At 42.6% G+C, this 26,309-nt stretch overlaps 1 protein-coding gene across 1 annotated transcript in view; it reads left to right on the top strand.

Annotated features, from left to right (window-relative positions):
• LOC130129805 (TLC domain-containing protein 4-B-like) overlaps positions 1 to 22,317 on the top strand; it is a 31,193-nt gene extending 8,876 nt beyond the window's left edge. Inside the window, exons 2-7 of the mRNA XM_056299459.1 lie at positions 5,227 to 5,396; positions 7,111 to 7,200; positions 10,400 to 10,458; positions 11,338 to 11,432; positions 18,727 to 18,800; positions 19,759 to 22,317. Of these exons, the coding sequence (XP_056155434.1) occupies positions 5,242 to 5,396; positions 7,111 to 7,200; positions 10,400 to 10,458; positions 11,338 to 11,432; positions 18,727 to 18,800; positions 19,759 to 20,077 (792 nt within the window). The 5' untranslated portion in view covers positions 5,227 to 5,241 and the 3' untranslated portion in view covers positions 20,078 to 22,317. The remainder of the gene's footprint in view (positions 1 to 5,226; positions 5,397 to 7,110; positions 7,201 to 10,399; positions 10,459 to 11,337; positions 11,433 to 18,726; positions 18,801 to 19,758) is intronic.
• The last annotated feature ends 3,992 nt before the right edge of the window (positions 22,318 to 26,309 follow it).

The following is a 26,309-nucleotide window of genomic DNA, read 5'->3' as shown; positions in this document are numbered from 1 at the left end:
GATCACACTATTTCCCCCCACTTCCCCCTCCTCCCTGAACAGGTGCCCTGACTGACCAGAGGAGGCACTAGTGCAGCGACCAGGACACATACCCACATCCAGCTTCCCACCTGCAGACACGGTCAATTGTGTCTGTGGGGATGCCCAACCAAGCCGGAGGTAACATGGGGATTGAAACTGGCGATCCCCGTGTTGGTAAGCAATGCAATAGACTGCTACGCTACCCAGACACCCTATCAAACCCAGATTCTTGGCAAATGGTTTGGAGTAGATGGATAGTTGTTTGAGGTTCATGTTGGGGGTCCAAGAGTAAGATCTCAGTCTTACATTCATTTAGTTGGAAGAAATTTTGGGCCATCAATATTTTAACATCTTGGAGATAGTCTTTAATTGAGTGAGGCCTGCCATATTTGTGGAATTGAGGGGGAAGTAGATCTGGGTGTTGTCCGCATAACAATGGAAAGAATGTGATTTTGAATGATTTTTCCTAATGGGAGCATGTAAAGAGAGAACAGAAGTAGAGCTAAAATTGAACCATGTGGCACTCCATATGCAATAGTTGCAAGAGTGGAGTATGAGCTGCCTGTAGAAACTGTTTAAGTAAGAGCGGAACCAGACAAGGGCAGTCCCAGAAATACCCAACCAACGACTTGGGTGATCAAGCAGGATAGTGGCAAATGGTGGTCGACAGTGTCGAAGGCTGCACTGAGATCCAGAAGAATTAGTGCAGAGCAGTCACCGGCATCTGCAGCATGAAGGAGGCCATTTTTCCCTCTAAGGAGAGTTGTCTCCATACTGTGGTGTTCACGCAACCTTGATTGGAATTATTCAGAAATGTCATTTTTGTTTAAAAAGACAAAATCTGACTAAAAACAGCCTTTTCTAAAACTTCAGATAAAAACAAAAGCTCAGAGATTGGCCTAAAACTAGGGAACTGTTAAAAAAAACTAATAGGATAGGGCCAATTTCCTCAAGAGACTGTTTTAAGAGTCTGGTTGGGATTATGTCAAGTTGGCAGGTAATGCAGCAATAATCTTCCCAAGCAGGGAGGGAGAGACCGGATGGAAATTATTGAAGGTGGGAGGTGGGTGTGTGTGTATGTCGGCCCTGTGTGATAGTCTGGCGGCCTGTCTAGGGTGTCTCCCTGCCTGCCGCCCAATGACTGCTGGGGTAGGCTCCAGCGTCCCCGCGACCCTGAGAGCGGGATATGCGGTTCGGAAAATGGATGGATGGATGGAGGTTTTCCAATATCTAGTGAGAAGTCTTTGACAGGGGTTAAAATGTTTGACAGAATAGCTTGTATTTTATTCAGAAGAAAATAAAAAATCTTTGAATCCCTCCCAGGTGATGAAGGGGGGCGGGGTATAAAGGGGCTATATCAGAGGGGTTAACTACGGAGTTAATGGTGCTGAACAGGGCCCTGGAGTTATGACTACTCTTGGTGATGATGTTAGAAAGGTAATTTGCTTTTGTGATTGACAGAGGATTGATAATTGTTAAAAGCTCTTTGTATAATTCGTAGGAGACCTGGAGTCTGTCTTTGATCCATCTACGCTCAGCAGTCCCTCCTAATCCTGCTTAAAGATTTATTCAGCCACGGATCTGCTTTGGTTTTTCTAGTTCTAACCTTACGGGGGCAATAGAACCTAGGATAGACAGACAGGAGTTATGAAAAATACGTATTAATTGATCAGTTTTCAGGCAGGTGAAGGAGGATCCAATAATAGAGGCAAGTAGGGTCAGCACCATAAGCATCGGAAAAAACGCTAGGAGTGATAAAAATTGATAACATGGGAGCAAATCGGAGCCAGTTGTGGATAAAGGGAGCTCGGTTTCAAATAGAATTACTTTATGGTCAGAAACACAGATATTACGTAGTGTAAAATTGCTGAGCGAGAGCCCAAAAGAAAGGACTAGGTCCAAAATGTTTTTTTTTTTTTACATTGTTGGGCAGGTCACAGTTTGAACTAGTTTAAAACAATCGATAAGATGCAGAAAATTAGTGACCAATGCATTTAAAGGGCAACATACACAAATATCAAAATCATCCAAACTTGAAGACCATCATATCTTGCCATGATAACAGATAGGAGGAGGAGAAGTTTACCATTTAACACAAAACCAAGAGGCTCAAAGGAGGGAAAGGAGCCCAAGGAAACAGGAGCGCTCCGTTCATGGCATTCCACGCATGCGCATCACCACTCCTGCCTCTCAGCTTTCTCTTGGCCTTTACATATCTGTCTCTCGGATATTTCCACTTTTGACGGCAGGCATTTTCATCCCTCCCCAAGCGTTTGCAGAATTTCTCACCAGGACTTTAATGCCATTTGGCTGTCTTTGTATTCTTTCAAAGATGAATTATGTAAATACGGGTAACGTGGATCTCCTCGCACTACCTCTTCAAAACAAGCGTCCGCTTTATCTGGCGCATGCGCAGTCAGCGCTTTTGCGACGCGTACAGTCCGCAAGATCCCAAATTTTGGGCCGTGCATGGACGTCCACATAGGGGTCCGTGCGGACCCTGGTGGACATGGACGGATGACGACATTTACGTCATGCAGACCCTCGCCGACCCGGAAAGTATGAATTGACCTTAAATCTTCATCATCATCCCGATAATCATCATCTTCAAGTTCTCTGCTTTGAATTCAAATCATCTGTTTCATTCACAGTATGTTCATGTCTGGCTTCCTCCAAAGCCTCGACAGTTTTTATTTTGGCTGTTGCAGCTTCAATATCTGTTTTAAGAGAAAGTGTTTCTTGTTCAGCTTTGAGAGATGCTTTTTTTTCCCTCCCAGTTCTAATTCTTGTCTTTCAAGTCCATGTTTCTTTTGTAATGCAGCTGCATGTGCCGCTAGTGGTGCTGTCTCAGCCTCAACGTGCTGATGAGGCTGTAGAAGAGCTACTACCACCACTGGAATAGCTTTTTGAGCTCTTCCTGCTAATAAATCATGCTGATACTGCTTTCTCCTCAAATACACTTAATTTAGCTCTGGAGCAGCTTGAACAATCCATTTTTAATCACATCTTGAAGCGTATTGAAATATGCAATTTTAGGAAAACACCACTCTAGGTGGTCTTTCTCTTGGTCTTCCTCTGTCAGCATTTCTTGCAAAGAGTAATGCAGGTTTGTAAATTCCTTGATGAACAATTTGAATACATTAAAACATTGTTGCACTTCAGTTATATTTCCATAATGTATCATTAGTCAACCTATTGGATTATTTTTTACTTGTGAGTTGAGCCAATTTCGCTTTTCTTTTATTGATCAGTTGAGCAGCTTTTGCTTCAGCAGCTTTCTCTGTCAGCCTACTTTGCGTTTTTTCCTTTACGGGTTATTTTTCCACCCTCGGGCTTATCGGGTTCTTCTTCAGTTAATTCCACCTGAACACCACGGCAGGCTTTTTAAAATGTGCTGCTTTGTTGTCAGCCATTCTATCCATAGTCAAACTCAAGAATATTTATTCATAACACTGGTTAATACTGTTAACCAGTGTTATGAATAAATATTCTGTTGTGAATATATATTCTATTCATATTTCAATTGGCAACCAAACTGAACTATTAATAGAATAGTTCAGTTTGGTTGCCAATTGAAATGAATGGAGGGCAAACAAACTGTATGCCCAGCAAATATTTGCATACGGATTATTCATCGTCTTTGTCCACACAGCGTTCTCAGTGAATAATCCACGCATTTGGACTTTGCACGTATTTCTATATCCACAACTATCCGGCTTTCACCATTCCACTTTGATTCCAATTATCACAATTCTCCGTCGATCCAGTGCTTGTCCATCAACGTTCACATACAAATTCACACAAAATGGTTCGTCAAATTCTCTGTTTCACATTTGTTCCATCCATCCAGATAACAGTCATCTCAGCAGCGGGTCCAATATACAACAGTAATATCCTTAACGAGAAGTTCTCAACTTATATCGTGACTTATTGTGACTCAAATAAAAGAATCTTGCCTGTAAACACTCCTTTCTTTACGTTTGTTTCTTTTATATTCTACTAGCTTCTTTTTTTTGTGGATTTTTTTCCTCCCTTTTCTCCCCAATTGTATCCAGCCAATTACTCCACTCTTCTGAGCCATCCCGGTCACTGCTCTACCCCCTCTGCCGATCCGGGGAGGGCTGCAGACTACCACATGCCTCCTCCACATGTCTCTCCATGTGGTAGTCTGGAGCCGCTTCTTTTCACCTGACAGTGAGGAGTTTCACTAGGGGGACATAGGCAGGTATCAGCAAGCAGATCTTGCTGATAGGTCTGTCCAATGCGTTAGTTCATGTTTTGAGAATGACACCTCAAACTAGTCCTCTGGATCCAGGTCGTCGTCCAGAACCTATGCCATTACCCACAATCCTCGGGGTGCAGTCGAATCCACAATCAGTACTATATCTCCAGGAATTAAATTTCTTTTAATATGATTCCATTGTAGTCTCTCTTACATTAGAGGGGGATATTCTTTAGTCCATTTGGTCCAAAACAAATTCGCAATATAGTGGCATTGCGTTCTTAAAAGCAAAACAGAATTGGCTCTAACATAATATCCATTCATAAAGCACTTATCAAACAAGACAAAGTGCTTCACATTCACAGGAACATTGCCGTAGTGTAAAACTGAGTAACGGCGTTGCAACAAAAGATGAACATAATAGATGGTTAACATGTCAAGTTACTGATAAATCACTGCCAAATTATAATGGGAGTATTTTGTTGTAATATCCCAAATTGTGCCTGGTAGTTTTGCCTCATAAAGGTGGTTAGCAAGAGTTCCACCACCAGACCTTGTTTAAACATTGACTGACCCACTCTTGGCAGGTTGGGCTTTCTGACACGGTGCTATTTATTGTTCTGGGTAGTCAGACTATATAGCATGAGCTAATTTATTTTCCTGGTTTGGCTGGTCCATGAGTTAATGTGATCCCAATGGCTTGATTTACATAGTGATACATAACTGACTTTAGGTGAATCTGAGATGGATGGTTTGCTTCTGTTGACCTAGTTAGAGTTGTGGTCTTGCTGTCTGTGTCCTTATCAATCATTGCGCTTGACAGACAAGCAGGCGGAGCTTTGTTCTTCCAGATGCAGGTTTTACCACTCTGGGGGTGTTTTGACTTCATTCACATTGTAGAGCACGTTAGAGGTCTTGAGGTGAAGCATCTCTCTTGACTGTCTTTGTTTTCTGTCTCTCCCTCCTCTCTTTCCTACCAACAGTAAGGTTGGGTGGCCATGGAACCATTCAGCCAGCTGATCCTCACCATCTCGGTGACCAGTTTCTTCACCTTCCAGTGGCTCTTCCACAGGGTCAGCCCCTGGGTGTCCATACACATCAGCCCCGGCTTCCCTGGGCTCACCAACAAGCAGAAGGTGGAATGGAACTCAAGGTGACCTGATGATGATGATGATGATAATGATGATGATGATATAGACTTCATTCTGTTATCTCTCAGGTGTGTGTGTGTGTGTGTGTGTGTACCTTGGTGTGTAAGGTAGGGAGGAAAGAGCAAAGAGAAGAAAGTGAGGTGGAAGGAGGGATACCTTGAGTTACAGGGAGATTCCCAGTGGAGTTAGACGCCCAATATATTTTTAATGTCGACTCTCAGGAGAATAATGTTCATAAACAAACAAGCTTTAAAGCCGGTCATTTGTTGTCATCATTGAGCAGCTATGAAAGTTGAGTTGCAACTTGTCAGGTCTCTGACTATGTTTTGTCTCATTAAATTCTTATAACATTTGCCTCTATGGCCGATGTCCCAGTTTGCCACTAGCAAATTTCAACCATATTGAAACGTTTTTGTGTTTTATGTATTTTGTTTTAATCCTCATTGGTGTAGTTAAGTGTTTAAAAATAACCGAAAAGACATTTTTGGTAGTCCAGCAAAGTCCTGCCTGATTTGGTAGCTCACTAGAACTCTCTAGAACTCGTCATAGCAAGTCAGCACTAGTGAGGTCTCATTCAATAAAGCCTGCTTATCTCACCACTTCTAATGTCTATATGCTTGAGAAATGGGTGTGCACTTTGCACCATGGACATTTATTGGGCATAAGAGTTAGGGTCGTTAAAATCATTAGATATTATCACATCCTTCATCAAATACGGATGTGTCATTATCAGCACGGCCTGTGAAGGCATATCATAAATGTAGAAGGTACAATGTCCACCTCCTGATAAATGGTGCTGAACAACGTTGTTTTTTAGCTGTTGATTTATTAATTCGTAGACTCTGGCTTCAAATGGCAGGTCTCATACAAAAGTATAGAGAAGTGTGTGTGTGTGTGTGTGTGTGTGTGTGTGTGTGTGTGTGTGTGTGTGTGTGTGTGTGTGTGTGTGTGTGTGTCTGTATTTGCGTGCTGTGTGAGTAAGACATAGAGGCGGTTTCAGTAACCTTTAGTGCTGTGTGAATTGTAAAAGCTTTAGTGTGTAGGCTGGACATTATATTCATTCACTACTCCTGTAAGCATTTGTTGAAATTGAAGCGCTCGTGTCATAAATGAGGAAATGTGAATGAGCATGCGAAGGCATGAACAACAGCCATGTTCCCAGTCCAAGGGAAAACCCTTGTGCAAGCAGGGATGACTGACTTGACTGTGAAAACGCAGGCTGTCTGACTGTCACTCAGACTTAGTGAACGTGAAAGACTGTCTGGATGTCTCAGGGTCTCACTAGCTGAAGGCTGCTGTTTGGCCGTCTCACTGCCTGACTGACGAGGACTGTCTTTGCTCCTGTCTGATCCTTCAGCAGTGATGAATCCCTCGGTCTAATTGGTCGGAATCGCTCTGTGGTCCTGACAAGCAAAATCACTTGACTGGCTGTGAGCACACAAAAAAAAAAAAATCTGCACACTTTATCCTTTATTGAAGAGAGGATGCTCATGCATCTTTAGGAACAATTATCGAAGGGCTACAGCAGTCTTGGCGAATAAAGATGATAGTCTTTTTTTTAATCTTTGGGTTTGCTTGTTAGACAGGATAAACCTGACGAGAGATGAGTAATCAGAGGACTAAATCATCACTGGTATTTGTGTGTGTGTTTGTGTGTGTGTGTGTGTGTGTGTGTGTGTGTGTGTGTGTGTGTGTCTCTCTCTGTTTCTCATGCAGGACAGTTTCAACCTTTCATGCACTGCTGGTCGGGCTTTTTTGTCTCTACATCTTGTTCTTTGATGATGCCGTAAATGAAGACCCTGTCTGGTGAGAACTGAGCTGTGAACTACAATAAGTCTTTTAAACTCTTATTTTTCCATGTCACAACTATGGAGTCAGGGAACTGTAGTGATTTTTTTTTGTAGTCTTTTAATCATTCAAGCTATATAATCCACCAGAACGTTAATGTTTGAAGGACTTTAAAGGGGTTTTTTGAGATGTAAGTTGTTTGAAAAAAAAATTGTAGTTGATATGTAAGTCAAGTCAATGGCCCCATTTACATCTGGTTGTTTTTGTGACTTGTGTGCAGATTGTATTGTATTGTGTATGCGATTTTATCCACATTGCATTTGCATGTGTTACCGAAATGCATCTCCATTAGCCAGATAGAAGTCCGACTGCACTTGCGCGGCACTTTCGCGTGCAATATTTTAACCATCTTTCTGGTCGAGTGTTTACTTCATGTCAGTGGCGCCTGAGGAATTCTGTCTCAATGCATGCATGCACAATGGTGCAAATAAACACACTTCACCTGTTAGGTCTCTCATGTGCACACACACACACACACACACACACACACACACACACACACACACACACACACACACACACACACACACACACACACACACACATTCTTGTACTTCTATCTTTGTTAGGACCCCACATGGACTACATTCATTCTCTAGCTCTTAACCCTAACCTTTACCATCAGAACTACATATCTAAGCTTAACCCTTATCTTAACCTAACCCTGAAATAGACACTTGAAGATATAAGGACCACGTAAATAGGTCCTCACTCTGATAGTTAAATACTGAAATTGGTCCTCACAAAGATAGAAGTAAAGGAACACACAGACACACGCACACGCACGCACACACACACACACACACACACACACACACATTTTATTGCTACACCATGCAGCAAAACCCAAACCTGTAAATCAAACATTAAACAATTATCATTTGGTGACAACATCTATAATACAATCTAAACGAACAGGAAGTTGACAAGCAGATGACTGAAAAGGAAAAATATCTGCCGAGTTAATGTGTACACAGTGCAGTGTGCACTGTGTATAGCCCAGTATCACAAATTAAAAATTTCCCTCAGGGTGCTTTACAGCAATATTACATCCTGTCCTTAGACCCTCGCTTCAGATAAAGAACAGACCCTTAAAGTGACAAATTAAAGTACATGCGCTTAAGGAGACTATACTTGTTCAGCCAGTGAAAGATTTAGGATGCGGATTGCTTCAGGGTAGCTGCTATTGTGGAAGTGAGATGTTCTGGTCTTGATGCTGCGGAGTCTCTTACCCGAGGGGAGATGATTGAATGGGGGGTTGTCGTGCTGGGTGTGAGAAGTCCTTTAAAATTTTAAGACATTTCTGAATGTGGGTATTGTATAATTCAGAAATGGTGGGGAGTTTTCAGCCAGTCGTTTTTTCCAACAGTTTTTTTTTTTTTGTGGGCTGTAGAATTGCCATACTATACAGTTATTGAGAAAGCGAGCACATTTTCTATTACAGCCCTGTAGAACTGTACAATTTTAACCCTTGAAACTCCAAATTTCCTAAGCTGCCTCAGAAAGAATAGTCTTTGCTGGGCTTTCTTCTGGATGGTGGTGAAGTTGTCTTCCCATTTCAGGGAGGAGGAGATTGTAGTCCCAAGGAATTTGAAGTGATCCACTCTCTCTACCACCTGGATGTTAATGGCCAGTGGTAGTAGCTCTCCCTGATTTTTATGGATGTCAACCACGACTTCTTTAGTTTTGTTCAGTCCCAGATTGTTATTGCTACACCAGTGGACAAGAGAGGAGAGCTCCTTTCTATAAGCTGACTCATCATTACGGGAAATCAGTTCTGCCAGTGTTGTGTTATCAGCAAACTTAGTCATTTTTGATGTCAGAGAGTGAAATACAGTCACTGGTGTATAATGAGTAGAGCAGAGGTGAGCGGACACCCCCCCTGAGACACAGGGAGAAAAAATAGGGAGAAACCTCAGGGAGAGCAACAGAGGAGGGATCACTCCCCTGAGATGGACAGACATGCAATGGATGTTGTGTGTACAGAATAGAACACAATTTGCAGAATACACCACTGAAAGAGGATAACAGAATTATATAATATATGAAGAATATGATGAGGAGGATGCCAAGCAGTGTCCAGATGCCACCGGAACAGCCTAGCACCTGAGCCACACGGCCACCATCACCATGTAGACCTGACAGGAGGACAGACTACACATGCACACGGGGGAGACTCACATCACATCATTCACATACATGGGAGAAGAGAAAAGAAAAAAACATTCACATCGCATCATTCACATACGTGGGAGAAGAGAAAAGAAAAAAACATTAGTCACACATCTGAGTGAGAGAAGGATATAACATTGAAACAGGACAACAAGCATATATGGATTTATAAGATATATAAAGAATGTGATGAGGAGGATGCCAAACAGTGTCCAGTTGGCAACCACCAGCACCATGAAGACCTGGGAGGAGGACAGACTACACATGCACAGGGGTGAATTGTAGAGATGTGTGTAGGGATTGCAGACATTACTGAAATGCTCTTCGCATTCTTGAGTCTTGAACTAGCCAGAGGGAGAATGCGGTTCCAGCAGTTCTCTCGATATAGAGGATAGCAGGGAGACAGTTGTTTTATACAGCTATCATAGTAGCGTGTGTGCTATGCTGACTGCAGTAAGGTCTCGGAGAGCAACTTGGGTGTGAGGGCAGGGTTATGATTGGTGTGATGGCATAGTGCTTGCATTTTCACTGGCAGTGATTGGGTGACTAACCTCTGGACATGTTGTCATGCATCTGTGAGCAACTGCAGCCTGTTTTGAGTGACAAGGAAAACTTGTCCTCGGGAAGCCAACAGTAGGGGACATAATGTTTTGAAAGGTGTAAAGAGCTGATGTATGTTGATGGTAAGAAACATCAATTTATACTCAAGCCAACTTGCAGTTGCTGTTAGATCAGAAAGCAGTCCAATCACAATAGGTCCTGGGAACATTTACGCTAGGATTTCTCTGTGAATGATAGCTATCTGATCACTCAAGTCGCATTCTAATCTCGTGTAAATGGGGTCATATAGAAAAATTGTATTCGGTCAAAGTTTTTCTCACCTAATCTCAGTTCAATGAGCCCCCCAAGTGGACTGTCTGATTGTGTTTTGGTGGTAGCCCAGCAGTAATAACTCAATGCTATCAACCTGCTTCTGTGTCCACAGGGGAGATCCTACACTTGTGAAGATTAATGTTGCCATCACGACAGGCTACCTCATATCTGGTGAGAGGAGCTGAGGGTTTAGCCTTGAACTGTTGAGAAAGCTCGACCAACTAAAAGATGGTCGGCACGATTAGCTTGTTAGCACTCTGATAAGGAGAAGAGAGGTGAAAATAGTCTATTCACTGGTGTGATTACCAAACAACACACACACAAGTTCTTGACAGAATGGGTTTCTTGACTTTCCATTTATTTTAATCGCTCAAGTTTTTACTGCCTGGTAACATGATGACAGTAAGTGAAAGAGAGAGAGAGAGTGTGTGTGTGTGTGTATGTATGTGTGTATATATATATATATATATATATATATATATATATATATCGAATGAGTCAAGTCAATTCTTCACGAGACAGTAAAAATGTTGAGGTGTAGAAAGTGGATTTAAATGAAAAAGTGCTGGAACAAATCTTGAATATTTTATCACTTGATCCATACCTCTGTCTAATCCAGGCTGACAATATACTGTAATGTAACTGGGTCCTCCAAAAAAGACTTTTTGTTCTGATTTCATCACCTTCTCACTAAAAAAAGGCCAACCGTGGGTCTTGTACACTCAGTGATCCGAGATAAGGACCATGCAGTCAGCGTTACATGCCAACCATTGATTATAATACAGTTTGAAGAAAATAATTGAATACGTCTTCATCAGGACGGCTGTTAAGGGAAGTGAAGCTTGCAAGATTGGCTGAAACCTTAAACCATTATCTAACATTGTGAGCCAATAAGTTTGAAGTAATAAAGAAAAGTATCCATTGGAAAAAAAAAGTAGTATGAATATCTTGTCTGTTTTAAGTTATAAGTCTTTTTGAATATTTTGGTGGATGAAGAAATTCACTTTTAACATGTTCTCTTTTCCCTTCTCTTTCCCCTATTTTTTTCAGATCTGCTGCTAATATTTTACTATTGGAGGGCGATAGGCGACAAGTTTTTTGTAGTTCACCATCTGGCAGCATTGTATGCTTACTACTATGTACTGGTGAGTTTCCTATTGTCCAATAGCAGAACATACAGGCAAGATGGGAAGGAGACAACCAAGGGTGAACAGCAGTGTCCGGTGAGGCTGGGCGTTAAAAGCACAGCAATAGTTGGCCACACTGAGGAGAAGTGTCCGCACCACCCACTGTTGTTGCATTGCATCTCAGTGGTAAATGGGTTGTAGGTATAGTCTGTGTGAGCATTCTCATGTAGTATTTAGTCTCAATTACATTATAGACCTTGGTATTTCCAGGGAGGCGAGGACTTAGATGGAAATTGGTTGATGTCTCTGTTTTCTTCTCATATTGCTGACACCAAGTACAAAATTTCAGAGCACTCCTTTAAATAATGAGGCATGGTAGTATGGACTGGTCTTTCTAGATATTTTGAGTTTGAGTTTGAGAGTTCAGTTGTTACAGTAGACCTCCTTATTGACCTTACAGGGGGATAATTTACATAATATGGCATTTCAATCAATGAAGCACTACCAAGAACCATCTTGGAGTAGTCTTGGTTTGCAAGCTCGGGGCTTAACAACCTACTAGTGTAAAGTCAGACTAAAGGCAGTCATACTAGTTTTACTTCTGCTTACAGTGTCTCCATGTTGTGTGAGGGAGACTAATTTTGCAAAGCATGTAATTGCTAGTACAAGCTGTTGCATGGTCATTGTTCCACTTGTAGAAGGTTACACAGTAGGCTTTTATCCAGATTCATAAATAGATGTGTATGCCTAGCATTTAAGGCCGGTGCTGTTCACTCTTGGTTCCAGGCATCTGTAACCCTCTAGGTTGCCAGGTTCTGTTGCAGAATAGTATGGAGATGAATGAATATGGTATTTTTTGCATGGAATGCTCAATGGTGATAATGGCCATTGTCCCCTCCCACCCCACCCTACCTTGCCCTTACAAATCCTGTGCTTTTATTGCTTTATTTTGTTCTACTGACCCATTCAGTGTTGAATGAATCTGAACAACCTTTATTTATTTATTTATGTTCTGGGCTAAGCTTAGCTGAATGCTGAGCTGTAACCGCTGTATGCATGCTTACATTTCTGTGAAGTTCTTGAGTGGTTATGGACAGCAGATGGGGTCCATCGTTCTTGTTGTGCATGTCATCCAACGCCTGTTAACCTACCTAACTACCTACCTGCCTATTTATCTACCGTCTTATCAGATTTGTGCCATGGCTGATTTCTGCCCCCTCTTTCTCTTCCTTACACTTTTCTTGAGCTTTCCTCCCATGCAAGTACAGTTTGAACCATGGGTATGGGGCCATTATTGCAGCAGAATCATTTGCAAATGTGTGTGGAGAGTTGTGCAACTATATCTCAATCCGTGTATACGTAATCAGATTTGTAAACGTGTAAAATAATTTCTAAATGCGTACTGAGATTTGTGAATGTGTATAGGAATCTGCAAATGTTTATTCGGAATCCGTGTGGCTGAAAAGTTGGAAGTATTTTGCTTCAAGAGCTGGAAATACAGACAAGTCGTCAGTCACACCTCAGGCGGGCCTCTCGATTGGCTGTCTTTCTTACATGTGATTTTTGCCACATGCATTTGCAGAAATGCATGTGGCGATCTGCAAATGTGTGTGGAGATTTGTCTGTGAGCGTACCGCGTTGCCCGCACTGTGCCTCGGTAGCTTCCCAGCCTACATACCACTAGCTGGCGGTAGCACCCACTGATTTTAAGTGTGACATTGCTGGACGGGGCCAGTGTAGGCAGACTGCAGTGCACAGAGTTGACATAAGAGAGGACGTCCTTGAAACAGTCTTGTCTACTGATGGGATCTCTTGTTATGAGCTCTCTCCCATCTTAAAAAAAATCTAATTGAACTGCATAGATTTCCTATATTTTATAATGTTCTTCTAAATAACAATAATGTGTAATGTAAGGTATAAATAATATATGTATAATTAATTATTGATCATGTAGAGGAAAACGCTTAATGTAAGATAACGTCCATACTCACGGGTTTTTGGTCTTGATTTTTTTGACTGGTGGAAGATTTTATGACAAGAGCTGTCCAAGAGAAATTTGGTGATCATTGACTGCTGTTTTGGCACATTAAGCCACGTTAAGCTTTTTCCTTATAATTATAAGGTCCATTGTAATTATAATGGGTGTCAATGGAGAGGAAAAGTTTGTTGTTGTTTTTTTTCTCCTCCCTTTTTCTCCCCGATTGTACTTGGCCAATTACCCCACTTTTCCGAGCCGTCCCGGTTGCTGTGCCACCCGCTCTGCTGATCGTGGGAGGGCTGCAGACTACCGCATGCCTCCTCCGATACATGTGGAGTCACCAGCCGCTTCTTTTCACCTGACAGTGAGGAGTTTCACCAGGGCGACGTAGCGCGTGGGAGGATCACGCTACCCCCCCCCCCCCTCCCGAACAGACGCCCAGACCGACCAGAGGAGGCGCTTAGTGCAGCGACCAGGACACATACTCACATCCGGCTTCCCACCCACAGACATGGCCAATTGTGTCTGTAGGGACGCCCGACCAAGCCGGAGGTCTGCCACAGCAGAAGTGAAGCAAAAATCACGTGTAAAAAAAAAAAAGACAGCCAATTGAGAGGCCCGCCTGAGTTGTAGCCGATGGCTTGCCTGTATTTCCAGTCCTTGGAGCGAAATACTTTGACTTTTCATCCACGCGTTTGCAGATTCCTGTACACATTCGCAAATCTCAGTACGCATTTAGAGATTCTTACACACGGATCGAGACAGTTACACAACTCTCCACAAACATTTGCAAATGATTCTGCTACAGTAATGACCCCACACATGGGCCCAGACAGAGCGGGACAAATATTGTTTCCCGCTTGATTCCATGATGATAAAAGTGCATTAACTCTCAGATAGAGCTGTAGATGAAGTCCTTCTTACACAATGAGTGTCATCCAGTGTATCTTTAATTGCTTTAATGCTTCAAAACAAATATAAAACACCTATTTTATTACTTACCTAATATTGCAGAACCCCTCACCTTAACCCTTTTTTTTACTCAAGTCATCTGCTGTTAAAGTCTATTTTGTATTTTTGATGTATTTCATGTAGAACAACACAAAAAGGTTTAAAGTGTAAATTACTTAACGCTTCCTTTCAATTTCAATGCGCTTCCCAGTGTTCTTGGAGAAAAGAACAATTGTGCACTGTGCTCAATCAAGCAAGCATGAGCCATTGGCAAAGAAATGGATATCTTCGGATAAAAAGCTGCAGAATACAGTGGAGTATTGTTTAGAACGGTTTGTTTCAGTTATAACTGTATAGCGGTGCAGACTCGCATCACTTCCCTTTCTTTTCTGCCCTCTCACCAGACACTGGCTGGATTTACCCCGTCCTCCCTAAAGTGACACATCAATTTTGGATCTAGTTGTCCCTTGATTTTAATGTCACAGAGAAAAAGAACTTCTCTTCCATTTTACACATTAATAAGAGCGTTGAGTTTGTGTCAGCGAGGTGAAGTAAAGATCTCCATGTAAATCCAGCCTTATAAGTGTGGAATTGGTGCAAGACGTGGCTGTATGTTAGAAGATAGATGAAGTCTGTGATGTAGGCCATACTGTTACTGGACACCCACTGTTTCTTCACACTTGGCCTCAAGTACGTGCCGCATACAGAGCTGATATTTTGTGATAGTCTAATATTAAGAAATCATTTGGGCTACCTATGTTGCCTAGTTGCCGTAGAAGAAACCGGATTGGCAGAGATTTAATGATGATTACACGCTGCGTAAAGGCCTTTTTTTTCCCCTTTCTATTTGGTTTCGTATCCAGTCTACTTGTCATTTGTTGTCATAGTCTCTCATTAGTTAATGTGTTAAGTGTGATTGTGGACATGTCCATGGTCCGATAAACTATTTTATACTAATCAAAGAAGGTTGAATCAGTTCATCTGGATACAACGTTTATCGACGGATACATTTCGTCACTCGACTGACATCTTCAGTCTAAACTGACTGCAGGTATCCCCACCCTTAGAAGCAATACAGTTGCCTAACAACTGAAATCAATGACCAGTTTCATATAAGTGTGATCTTTAACTAGAGTTACAATGGCCATGTGTACTATTCACAGAGGATTGGGGAATGTTGCAATCACAGCATTGTAAGATGGCGACAGATGTATGACGACTGAAACCAACGCTCTACACCCATCTACAGGCCAGTGGCCAGTCTTTCAAGGATGAGGATATGCACATGCTTGATAGGGAGGAACGCTGGTTTGAACGGGGAGTCAAAGAGGCCATCTATGTTAAGAGGGAAAGACCATCCCTGAACTGGGGGGGGGGGGGGGCTAAGAGTACATCTGTCACCATCTTACGATGTGGTGATTACAAACATTCCCAAATCCTCTGTGAATAGTACACATGGCCATTGAAACTCTAGTTATTGGTCATGTCCATATGTGCACATGAAACTGATGATTGGTTTTGGTCGTTATGCCACTGTATTGTTTATAAGGGTGGGGATACCTGCAGTCAGTTTAGACTGAAGATGTCACTTAGTTGAGCGATGAAACGTTTCTCTCAATAAACGTTGTGTCCAGATGAACTGATGCAACCTTCTTTGGTTTTCTTACCTGGATTATTGAGCATGCATCAAGATATTTTATACCAAGTTCGAAACTCTTCAGGTGGATTTAGCTGTGTGCAAGTATGATGAAGTTAACTGAACAATGTATATCGAAAATTCTCTATTAATATATTTTTTTGACCCTCAGTAAACCTGTTGGCATGTTAGAGCTGTCTGTCAGTCAGACCAATACACACAGAGGCATCTTACGTAATTTGGTATCATCTGTTTTTGTGAGCTTTTATGCCAACTGTAACGTTTTTCTTTAAATACCAGTTTCATTTAAAGTGATCAAGACTAGTCAAGAGGGATGAAGATGTAATGTTGGACTGTTGTGTGATTATTAAATGCATGCTCTACTTTCAGTGTGATCATTGTTGCTTCTTCTTTGCTTCCAACTGTGGTGGCATTTTATTTCTCTAATATATCTGTCTGTCTGTCTGTCTCTGTGTCCTCTGCTAATACGACTTAAACAGTATCTAATATGACCTAATAGTACATTTTCAAACCCTTCATGCAAAAATTACCAATATTCAAGGTGGATTGTGTCATCCCCATACATGCAAAAACTACCAAAAATGATGTCATGTTACACTTCATGTGTAACAAAGCAGGGCAGGTTGTGACCTAGATGGGGACTTTCTTTATTCCTGTCTTGTCTGCTGTTATTGCTGTTGTGCTGCACTGAGCAGATAGATGCCCAGTCACAGTATGGACTTACCAGTACCTAGACGTATTAGCATGCTCATGCTCAGTGGAAAGTTCACATATCACATGGTATTAAACACTCCAGCCAAGATGTAACCTGTCTGTAATCACATAGTAAGTATTTTTCAATGCCCAGCTTTTGTTTCAGCACCTCAAGGTAAGCCTAAGTCTGTATAGCCTGTGTGTCTGGTGTTGATGAATTGAAAATGTCTATTTATTTTGGCAAGGCAGGCCAGGTTGAGAAGAAAAAAAAAACTGGCTATGCAGAACAAGGGTGGGTTTTCCAAAGAATCTTGGTGTTAAGACCATCTCGGTTTTACAGAATAGGACTTCCCGGCAGTTTTGCCGTCAGCGAGGCTGCAATTTGACCTGAAAATGTCACAGTTGCACCGCCCAAAATTATATGCTCCTATTGTTCCTGTGTTCACTGTGAGATAAAGTGCAGGAAAAAAGCAAGCAGCGGAAATGAAGCCTGTCTAGTAAGCTGGCCAAGGTAGGCAGGCTGCAAGGCTTTTGTGGTGTTTTCTTCATGTTGCAAACGCCACTGCTAATAGCACCTCCATTTTAAGATGACCGTTGCTGATTAGGGTTCAGTGGTTATTTTCGCTAGGCAACCCATTTTCATGTGTAGTCCCAGCCTTAATTGAAGACAAACCTGCTGCAAATTTTTCCAGTTGCTTGCACACATGATCTCCCACCTAAGAAATTCTGGAAACTGAGCCTTGATCCTCAAAGCAATGACACGTTTCAAAGTTTAACTTGATGCTTTTATGCTGCATGGCTATTAATTGCTCCCCCAACTAGTATCTGGCTGGTTATGTGAATAGGAAAGTCTGTGCTGTGTTGACACTTGACATTTGTTCCCTTTTTATAATTGAATTTTGATAGGCAATGAAATGTGTTGTCCACTGTCTTCTCTGAGAATTTTCCATATGACAGTATTGTTTTTTGCACACATTTCCCTGATAGTTCATGTTCACTCTCCATTAAAAGTACAAATACTTTCATGTATATATTGGCTTTCTTGCTCCATGCTTGTTTGGGGAGTGTCATTGGGTGCAAGAGGGGGCAAATCGGGTCGCTGTGCTGATGTGTTGTATGGTGGGCTCAGATTTCTAAGACATTCTTAATGGAGCCAAATTGCCTTCAGTTACAAACTTCACTTTGGAAGGAAGGAGGCCTCTTAGCAAATACCATCAGCACTGTTTGATTCCCATCCTAAAATCGGTTTGATAGCCTAAATTGGGATAAATATGTGACCGTTCACCAGCCTGGACCACAAACAAACAGCAGCTTAAATCTGAAGTGATGTCACCGTTGTTTTGTCAATGAGAGTAATCTCTAAAATCTTAACCCTAATGAACTGCTTTGCAGGTAACCGATTCCTCGTGTGATCCCTCTATATATGCCTGCAGATTCCCTCAATGCTCTCCACCGCTCTCCTCAAATGATGCTAGAGTAGGGAACGCTATGAGAGCCCATCTAAATTTGGCTCTGCCAAACTTGAATAAATAATTTGGTGTCCCGAGGGAGGGAGCTTTTTTTGTAAGATCTGAAGAAAAAAAAACATAAGCCTATATCCAGTCAGGGCCTGTTCTAAATTTAGCATTGACTCAACCCCTCCACCTACACACATGCACACACACACACACACACACACATGCACAGCCCCAATCTCCTTAATCTTCAGCACCGCATTAGGAAATATGAAATGACATGAGGTGATGTCCCCAGAAGCAGTGGAATAAAGGACAAGGCTCCTTTGCCCATGTTCATTCTCAAATTTCATGTGAAATGAAATCTGTTGTTGTTGTTGCTGGGATCGATTGATTAGTTGGTTCTTGCATTTGTGTTTTTGTGTGTTTGTGTTCTCCTGTGAGGCAGAGATGCCTCAACGGCCTCTTAGTCATCCTACTGGCTCCTGACCCAAGTGACTTGCTGTCTTGTTTTTTTTTTTCTTCTTTTTGTCCCTCTCCTGTTTTTGTTGTTTCCCTGTTCTCACCTTGTTCTTCCAGGGCCAAGGAACGTTGCCTTATTTTGCTAACTTCCGTCTGCTTGCCGAGTTCTCCACTCCATGTGTGAACCAGCGGTAGGTAACCCCCAAACTGTGGCCTTGGGGTCACATCATACTCTGGGTTGGTCAGTTTACAACATTTCCTGAGCAGGGCAGGTCAGGAGTGATATTTTTAAGAATGAAACTCTAGGGTGTCCAGGTGGCATGGCGTGTCTATTCCATTGCCTACCAACAGGGGATCACCAATTCGAATCCCCATGTTACCTATGGCTTGGTCGGGTGTCCCTACAGGCACAATTGTCTGCGGGTGAGAAGCCGAATGTGGGTATGTGTCCTGGTCACTGACCTAGTGCCTCCTCTGGTCAGTCGGGGCGCTTTTTCAGGGGGGAGGGGGAACTGGGGGGAATAGTGTGGTCCTCCCACGCGCTACGTCCCCCTGGCGAAACTCCTCACTGTCAGGTGAAAAGAAGCGGCTGGTGACTCCACATGTATCGGAGGAGACGTGGTAGTCTGCAGCCCTCCCCAGATCGGCAGAGGGGGTGGAGCAGCGACTGGGACGGCTCAGAAGAGTGGGGTAATTGGCCGGATACAATTTGGGAGAAAATAAAATTGATAACAAGATGTATGTATAAAAAATGATGTCAATGAAAGATATTAACTGCTGAAGATGCTTTGTTTATTCAGCCTGCCATGCTGTCTGCAGTGTTGTATATTTTGTTTTCACTTGGAGTCTCCTTCCCTAACTAGTGCTTTAGAAGTCATTATTGTGCCAGTGAAAAAACACAAGTGCATATTTAAAAAAAGCTCCCCAGTTCTTTTTAACAAAGAAAATGTTAAATGATCTGTATGTACCCAAGCAGTTGGCAGGAAATGTGTCAGTCATGACAGATAGATAGCATAAACTCACTGATGGGTTTGTCAGCAGGTTTGCATACAGTATAACTGATATTATATCAAGTACATTATTAGTATTATGCTAATTTTCATTATCCATTTATCCTGATGTGTGCGGTGTCTTGACATCATGTTTCAGTTGGTTCTTTGAGGTGCTGGGTTACCCCAAGTCCTCGCGGCCCAACATGGCGAACGGCGTTGCCATGGCGGCAGTCTTCTTCCTGGTCCGCATCGCCGTGATGCCGGTTTACTACAGCCGCATGTACGCCGTCTATGGCACCGACGCTTTCTACCTGGTCCCCTGGGGTGGCCGTGTCGCCTGGATCTGCTCCAGTATCTGCTTGGACGTCATGAACGTCATGTGGATGCACAAGATCACCCGCGGCTGCTACAAGGTGCTGCGCTCAGGACGACGGAGCAAAGCCGACGCGCCTCAGGAGAACGGGAAGACGGACTAAGAGAACCAGGAGGCGTTCTGAGGGAACGCCTCAATGGAGCCGATACGATGGCACACTTTGGTGTACCAGCGGGCACCACCTTCTTTCCCTGGCAGCAAACTTGAGAAGTCCTACATCAAACCATAGGTGAGAGGAAGAGGGAATGTCTTCTCTCTGAAGAGCGGGAGCAGTGCACTGATTAATGTGAGCTGATGGACCGTCACACTGGCCATCTCTAAGCCATCAAATGGCCTAATAGCAATACTGTACACATGGCCAGTTTCTTTCTTTTTCTAAAAATTTACCACTCAATGTGAGCGATGGCCTGAACAATGGGTTCTTCGATCCCAAACACAACATGTCAAAAGGTTTACCATTCTTTTAACAGACGTTAGACAATAAATTGTTCCAGAAAGAACATAACGGACCTCTTGCTTGAATTTAGTTTTCTTTTCATATTATTACTGCTGCCTGAGTCCCAGAGTTTGAATTATGTAATGTATACTTTGATGACATGTTCATGACAAAACAAAAAATTCCCGGGGACCTCGAATTTACCTAGTTTTGGGAAAACCATGATTCCAACAACAATGGACAGTGTCATATCCAATCCATCCATTATCCAAACCGCTTATCCTGCTCTCGGGGTCGCGGGGATGCTGGAGCCTATCCCAGCAGTCATTGGGCAGCAGGTGGGGAAGCACCCTGGAGACACCCAGGCCGCCAGGCCATCACAGGGTCCACACACACACACACATTCACACCTAGGGACAATATAGTACGGCCGATTCACCTGACCTGCATGTCTTTTGGACTGTGGGAGGAAACCGGCGCACCCGGAGGAAACCCACGCAGACACGGGGAGAACATACAAACTCCACGCAGAGGACGACCCAGGACGACCTCCCAAGGTTGAACTACCCCGGGGCTCGAACCCAGGACCTTCTTGCTGTGAGGCGACTGCGCTAACCACTACACCAACCATGTCGCCCAATGCCATATCATGCTTCTCAAATGCCTGTTGGGGGTGAAGGGCCCAGCACCCAGTTTCACTCATGAAATCCAGAGAACAGGGACTGGATTGCAATTTGGGATTTAGGCATTTGGACATGACTGGATTACATCGAGCACGAATGACAGAAAAGGAGTAGGCCTGACTGAAACGAATGCACTCATCACTTGCCTACAGTCATCCAGATATTCTCTTCAACAGCCAGTCTCGGAGAAGTTTGCTGAACTACATCATGCGTGTCCCTACCTCCGACGCTCTTATATGGGGAAACTTGAATACTGTGGCGATGAAAGAGCATCAGCATACTCTATATGTAGTTCTTTCCTGTTTGTCCAGATGGAGTCACAGGAAAAAATTGTTTTTACAAAGACTCAGGCAGTTACAGATGTCCGTTTTTAATCAAAAGGAGACCGATGTGCAATTCTCTGGTATCTTGTACCTTTGGGTCATGAGGCTGATCCGGTGGTCCGATGATGAGAATTCTGAAAGTGCGATTGAATGTCAACATTGTGTTTGTATACGGAGTTAATGCAAGAAGTGCTCGACCAAGACCGATTTTACCGCAACAATTTGAACGGGCTTCATACATCCACTTGGTGTTAAAGTGTATACAGTCGGATATCTCATGTAACGAACATACAAATCACAAAATGTCAGTGTATGCACCCCCAGTACGGACTCTGTATTTTCGACAGGGACTCGGCATTACTTTTTGCAAAATTGTGCAACGCATGCTCCGGGGTGAAACTGAGTTTAAGTGCTGTCTCAGAATCTGCGTCGTAGATCCCAGGTTATAATATATTCCAAAACTGCAAAAAAAATGAAATAAAAATCCTCATCTCACGTTATCAATTGCTTTGCATAACACATTCTTCTGTTATGTCAGTACTTCTAAATAGGCCTGACGTAGGTACTGTCGGGTACATGCTGTCACTTCTCCCCCATGCAATGTTCACCGGTTAGCTGCATGCTCTTTGCTGTTGTTTGTTTGTTTGTTTTTTAATTGTTATGTTGAATATTTTGGATGTTTTAGCAAGCATATTCAATTTCACTTCAGAGTCAACATCTGGAGCTTAGATGTGAAAATCTAAATAAAAAAAAAAAACCCCGACTTTAAAGATGCTTCTAGATGACAAACGATCGCTGCGTTTCTCTAAAACATGTTTTGTGGGCGTCCGGGTAGCGTAGTGGTCTATTCTGTTGCCCACCAACATGGGGATCGTCTGTTCGAGTCCCTGTGTTGCCTCCGGCTTGGTCGGGCGTCTCTACAGACACAATTGGCCGTGTCTGTGGGTGGGAAGCCGGATGTGGGTATGTATCCTGGTCGCTGCGCTAGTGCCTCCTCTGGGCAGCCAGGGCGCCTGTTCAGGGGGGAGGGGGAACTGGGGGGGAATGGTGTGATCCTCCCACGTGCTACGTCCCCCTGGCGAAATTCCTCACTGTCAGGTGAAAAGAAGCGGCTGGTGACTCCACATGTATCGCAGGAGGCATGTGGTAGTCTGCAGCCCTCCCCGGATCGGCAGAGGAGGTGGAGCAGTGACCGAGGTGGCTCAGAAGAGTGGGGTAATTGGCCAGATACAATTGGGGAGAAAAAGGGAGAAAAAAAATGTTTTGTTGGGATCTGACGCATACGGCATCTGCACCAAATGAGATTCAGTTGCACGGCTGTACCGTCGCATCAACGCATAACTGTCAGGATGCATCGAGTACAACTGTGGGAAAGATTTCAAACCGTTGTTTGTTTGTTTTTTCATCCATTATCGCTGCACAATGTGGTGCTGAACAAACCCATTCTCTTGTGCCGAAGTGGGCACAAGAGAATTCAGTTCAAATGTGTCGCAGAATTAGAGAAGTTTGGTCATAAAAGTAGTTTTTTTTCATAGCTTTTAACTTATGACATGAGTTTTGGTTCAAGTTTTTTATTTTTATAAATGCTCACACGTTCAGTTTTTATTTTTATACATTTGAACGCATCCAAATAGGAATTTAAGAACTCGTGTCATGAGGTCATGCCTTCAGTATTTGATTTTCTGCTTTGTTGCCTTTTTAGGATTTCGATTGCACACGTGTCATTTCTGTTGCGTCTTACTCCTCACAGTGCTAGAAAAGATGTGCCGCTTTTATAATCATCTTTTCACCTTTTTCCTGTTCAGACGCTCATCTGACATGGCCTGTCAGGCCTTTGATGGCATAGTTATGAAACAAGCCTGCTGAGGAGAGGTGTCTGTACTACTGCGTTGGTCTTTTTTAGGATTACACTTTAAACATTTGAAGAGGTAATGAGGATAAATCTTGTGCCAGTATGCGAGTATAAAGTCACTCAGTGCTGTAGACTTGTCTTGATGGTGCCATCATGGCGTGGCACTCCCCGAATGAGTTTCCTTGTCAAGCCCATAGACGGTTCAGCTCAGTTCTGTTCCCACTTGTTGCGGCTAACTAAATCGGCCCAACACGCCCAGGCCCGGTTCAGTTTGGTCAGGTACAGCAGCATGAAAGACCCCTTTCAGTAACGCTGACTGATTATAAGCAAATGTGTTTGGGAAAATAACAGGCCTGTGGGGTGGATGTCATCTAACGGCTGGATTCGACCACAGACGTATATTTTAGTCAAAATGCTCAGGATACGATATCAGCGGATGTGATGTCCGGTCAATGTTTGATTAAAAACCCACGAGGACGACGTTTAAAGGGATTGAGATCAGCAGGGTTTACAAGGTCATGCATGGAATATGGTCTTCATGCACCCTCTATAGCTGCATGTGGTATTGCATGGGAATTGCACTAAACAAAAATAACATACATTTATTTGCAAGTTGTATTTTGTTCCTCTGTTTGTTACATTTTTTTTAAATTATTTTTTATTCTGGGTACATGTACATAATGTTTAACTTAAGTGTATTCTTGTACTCTGCCGCCAATGTAACACGGAGCTCGTGAAGATAAAGGTGAGGGAGAACGTGATAATAGAGCAAAGACGTTAAGCATTAACACCCAGCATACAAATGTCTGGCAAGGGAAGTGATACTTGAATACTAATCAGCGCAGTTTATAACAATTTGAACGACGCAAATAAATATCAATATCTAACATCTTGCATTGTATGCATACTTAATTGTATTAATGATACACTAAAAAAGGGGTTGATAGATTGTGGGTGACATGATTGTAGAGCATGTTGCAATTACCAGCCGGGTCAGTGCTACAGCATAGTTTCTGTTTTCAATGTTTTGCAGAGTTGAGGTTTGAGCTGCGGGGGTCACAGGTCACCTGTACGTCCCCCCCATCCAGTGAATGTATTGGAGAAGGGAAAATATTTGGTTGATGACGTTTTCATCTATCCCTTCTAATTCATCCCAGGCTGATCCTCGTTTAGGAATTGAGGTCTCGAGGGACGTGTAAGATGCTGAATGAATTGAGCCCATAAACCAATAGATGCTGATTTCAGTATCCTACAGGAATATTTGTGCGAAGGGAAACATTTACATTAGAGCCAAACTGTTCCGACCAACCATTATTTTAAAGGAGAAAATGAAGTCACCTGCATTTGTCTTAATTTTACTCACATTATACCATTTGCCTCAATGAAGCAATATGCAGAATATTTTTCGGTGTCAATAAATATTTAGAGTGAAATTAGTGTGGTTGTTTTTTTTTTGCAGTTGTTTTTGTCTCTGGCTCGCTTCTAAGTCCATGGTTTGACACGATGACGGTGTAACCCAAAAACAGCCTCAGTGTTTTGTGCCCACTGTGTGGATATCTGCTTGCATCTTGCTTGTGCACGGCCACCTCGCTAGTTTTCATTTGTCTTGATCTGTGTTGTTATTACAAAGTCTCCAAGGAACAAGTACAAATTCACAAATAAAAACTGTTTATAGAAAAAGAAAAGCTAATATTTATTGAATCTGAAGGAGAGCATTTGTGATGCAAGGCAAGAACTTTGGCAAAGAGGCCCGATGTGACGCTTTTAGGTTTATAACTAGTAGTGTCTTATACCGGCCACTAGGGTGCAGCATTGTTCTGCATTAGCGCTGAAGCGGTGTGAGCCTTTGTTTGCGGATTACTTGGATTCCTTTGCAGCTATAACTTTGTTTTAACTTGCTCAGGGAACGAAATGGTTCAGTTTTACCTTTTTCTGTCAGTTGCAGAAGTGGTGATCCATTTTGATTTTTAATTTGGCAAATCTTGTCCATACGGCACCACAGATGGGGTACCGTCATTTATTTTCTAAATCTGGAAATGTGATGTTGTCCGTAGCTGGATTAGCTGATGAGCGTCATTTTGGTGACAGTAGTCTATATATGAACATTTTATGTAAATCAGAACAGCTCAGTGTACCGTAGTGTTTACAGAATTAATATATATGTAGGCAAAATAGACTTGGGCAATATATTACAAACTGATAAATCACTATGTAAACAAAGCCAGCTGAGTAGAGTAACCCAACAAGGGAGGCTACGCTGTCGTTATCATTCACTGTGGCGTTTAATAAAGTACCACACTGATTATTGGTTGAGTCAAGGAGGAAACTTTCTCTGTTTCAATAACAACATTGTATCAGCATATGAACATCAATTGTGTGGCGATTACTGCCCCCTTCAACACACACATACACAAACACATACCCTGTTTCTCTCTGGGAGGCTAAACCCTGACAAAGTAATAAAACATTGAAATGAAAATATTTACATTTCAGTGGTTAAATGCAATAATTTGGTGCAATCAAAGCAACTACACCACTTACGATGTTGGAGGGAAAACCAAAAAAATCAAAAGACTTCACTGGTTTAACAAGCCCCTTCTTGTTCAGCTGTCATGTGAAGTTCCCCAAGATTAAATTTTACATCTGTGAAGGCAACTTTAGGAATATAGGACCTGTGTACTGAGATGATCACGTGTCTGCCATATCATATATTATGTTTGCTTACTTTTAATTGCTGACCATGTATGGCCTATACTACATTGCTTAGGTAGATTCTCTTGAACATTTAGACACCTACAGGCAAGTCATTAAGAACAAATTCTTATTTAAAATGGTGGCCTGGCAAAAGGCAAAGCCTCTTGAACGTCAAAAGTTAAAAAGACAGCAGCACACGTGCAAACGGTTCCAGCACACCCAGTACTTTATATACTATACAGTCACAACAAGCATGACATGCAATCTAGCACACAAACATGAGCAGGTAGCTTGCAGACAACAGCATCATGCAATACAACAACAGAACAAGAGTAACATACATAAGT

This window comes from Lampris incognitus, chromosome 19 (genome assembly GCF_029633865.1).
Source record: "Lampris incognitus isolate fLamInc1 chromosome 19, fLamInc1.hap2, whole genome shotgun sequence".
Lineage (NCBI taxonomy): Eukaryota > Metazoa > Chordata > Actinopteri > Lampriformes > Lampridae > Lampris > Lampris incognitus.
Note: the sequence above shows the minus strand (reverse complement) of the source record. Positions and strands in the feature narration are given on the sequence as shown.